The sequence below is a fragment of the Poecilia reticulata genome, linkage group LG15, assembly GCF_000633615.1.
Source record: "Poecilia reticulata strain Guanapo linkage group LG15, Guppy_female_1.0+MT, whole genome shotgun sequence".
Classification (NCBI taxonomy): Eukaryota; Metazoa; Chordata; class Actinopteri; order Cyprinodontiformes; family Poeciliidae; genus Poecilia; species Poecilia reticulata.
Genome location: NC_024345.1, coordinates 29,803,856 through 29,805,523, shown reverse-complemented (window position 1 = coordinate 29,805,523; position 1,668 = coordinate 29,803,856). Strand labels below are relative to the sequence as shown.

The window sequence follows — 1,668 nt, the reverse complement described above, 5'->3', positions numbered from 1 at the left end:
TCCTCTTCCTCTCTTCCTCTCCTCTTCCTCTCCTCTTCCTCTCTTCCTCTCCAGGATAACTTTGGGTTCGACCTTCAGGCCGTGGAGGCGGCCACCAAGAAGCATGAAGCCATAGAGACGGACATCGCGGCGTACGAGGAGCGCGTCCAGGCGGTGGTTGCCGTGGCGAGGGAGCTGGAGGCGGAGAGTTACCATGACATCAAGCGCATCACGGCGAGGAAGGACAACGTGATCCGGCTGTGGGAATACCTGCTGGAGCTGCTGAAGGCCCGGCGCCACCGGCTGGAGCTCAACCTGGGCCTGCAGAGGGTTTTCCAGGAGATGCTGTACATCATGGACTGGATGGACGAGATGAAGGTAGCGTCCTCATCCTCACCCTGAGGCGCCACGAACCTGCCGTTTGGACTGGAGGATTATTTTACTCAGTTTATTAGAAATGACTCGTTTCCGTCTTTACCTGGAGGTAAACGTGTCGCTGCGTCCATCTGGTTTTATTTAAATAAGGATAAAAACTCGCCACGTCTTTATTAGTAATTCATATAATTTCCTCTTTTACCGTTTTTGACTAAAATTCTCACTTAAAGGTAAACATTCATTTATTTGCTTAAATTTATAATTATATACAAAATAATTTGTTCCTCAATGTTGTTGTTTTTTTCATGAAAACCCTAAAGTGAAATTATATTTTTAATTAAAAACTATGACTGCTCCATTTCATCATGGAATAAATATGATTGACTGAAACACGTCGAACCTCCACCGTCTAAAAAACAAACATTTTCTGTTGTTTTTACAGCTGAAGGAGTTAAAATGTCCAGACGGACACAAAGAGGCTAAATGAGGTTAAATCGGACGATCTGATTGGCTGATGATTTATTTAAATCACAGTGAAAGACGGACAGACCGGCCAGTTTCCTCTTCCTGCCTGGTTTCCAGCTGAAGTTCATCTTTCTGTCACCAAAGCGACGCTGTAAACCACAACCCGTTGCCAAGGCAACGCTCAGCCTCGCTCTGCAAACCCACGCATCACTAAAACATTTGCAGATCTTTGTTCAAACCAGCAGAGTCACAAAGATCCTGCTTTATAAAGATTTTTCTGTTTTTCAGAAATGATCAGAAAATATAATTTAATTATTGATCTAATTCATATTTATGTAAATCCCAGTGAAGGTGATTAACGGTTCCTCTTTCAGTCCAAGTAATAAAAGAGAAACCGTTTTACCTGCACACATTCTGGACTCGTAATCCTCCAGACCAGGCGTGTCAAACTCGAGGTCCGTGGGCCACATCTGGTCCGCTGTAAACATCTCTGTGGTCCTCAGAAATGATTTGATTCTTAAAAATTGTTTTATAATCGGAACAGAGCAGATTTTATCTGAATATTCACACACAAACTTTATTAGTGAGAAAAGATTTTCCATGTTTCATTTTAGTGCAGGTTTTTATTTTAGCAGCTTTTTAATGGGTTGTTTCATTAATTCTGATCAAATTTATGATGTTAATACGGTTCAGAATGTAAAATGGATCCAGGATTCATTTAAACTGAAATTTCTCTGTTTAAGTTTTATCAATAACTTGATAAAGTTCTGCAGGATATTTTTTATTATCTGTTTAAATCATAAAATCATTAGTTGGTTATTGTTAACATGCTCATCAGGCCAGCAGGCG

The 1,668-nt window shown here is 41.0% G+C and overlaps 1 protein-coding gene across 1 annotated transcript in view; it reads left to right on the top strand.

The window, feature by feature from the left end:
• The window catches only part of LOC103477426 (spectrin beta chain, non-erythrocytic 1-like), a 78,770-nt gene that overhangs the window by 56,997 nt on the left and 20,105 nt on the right, over nt 1–1,668 (top strand). The window contains 1 exon segment of the mRNA XM_017308877.1: nt 55–357. Within this exon segment, the coding sequence (XP_017164366.1) occupies nt 55–357 (303 nt within the window).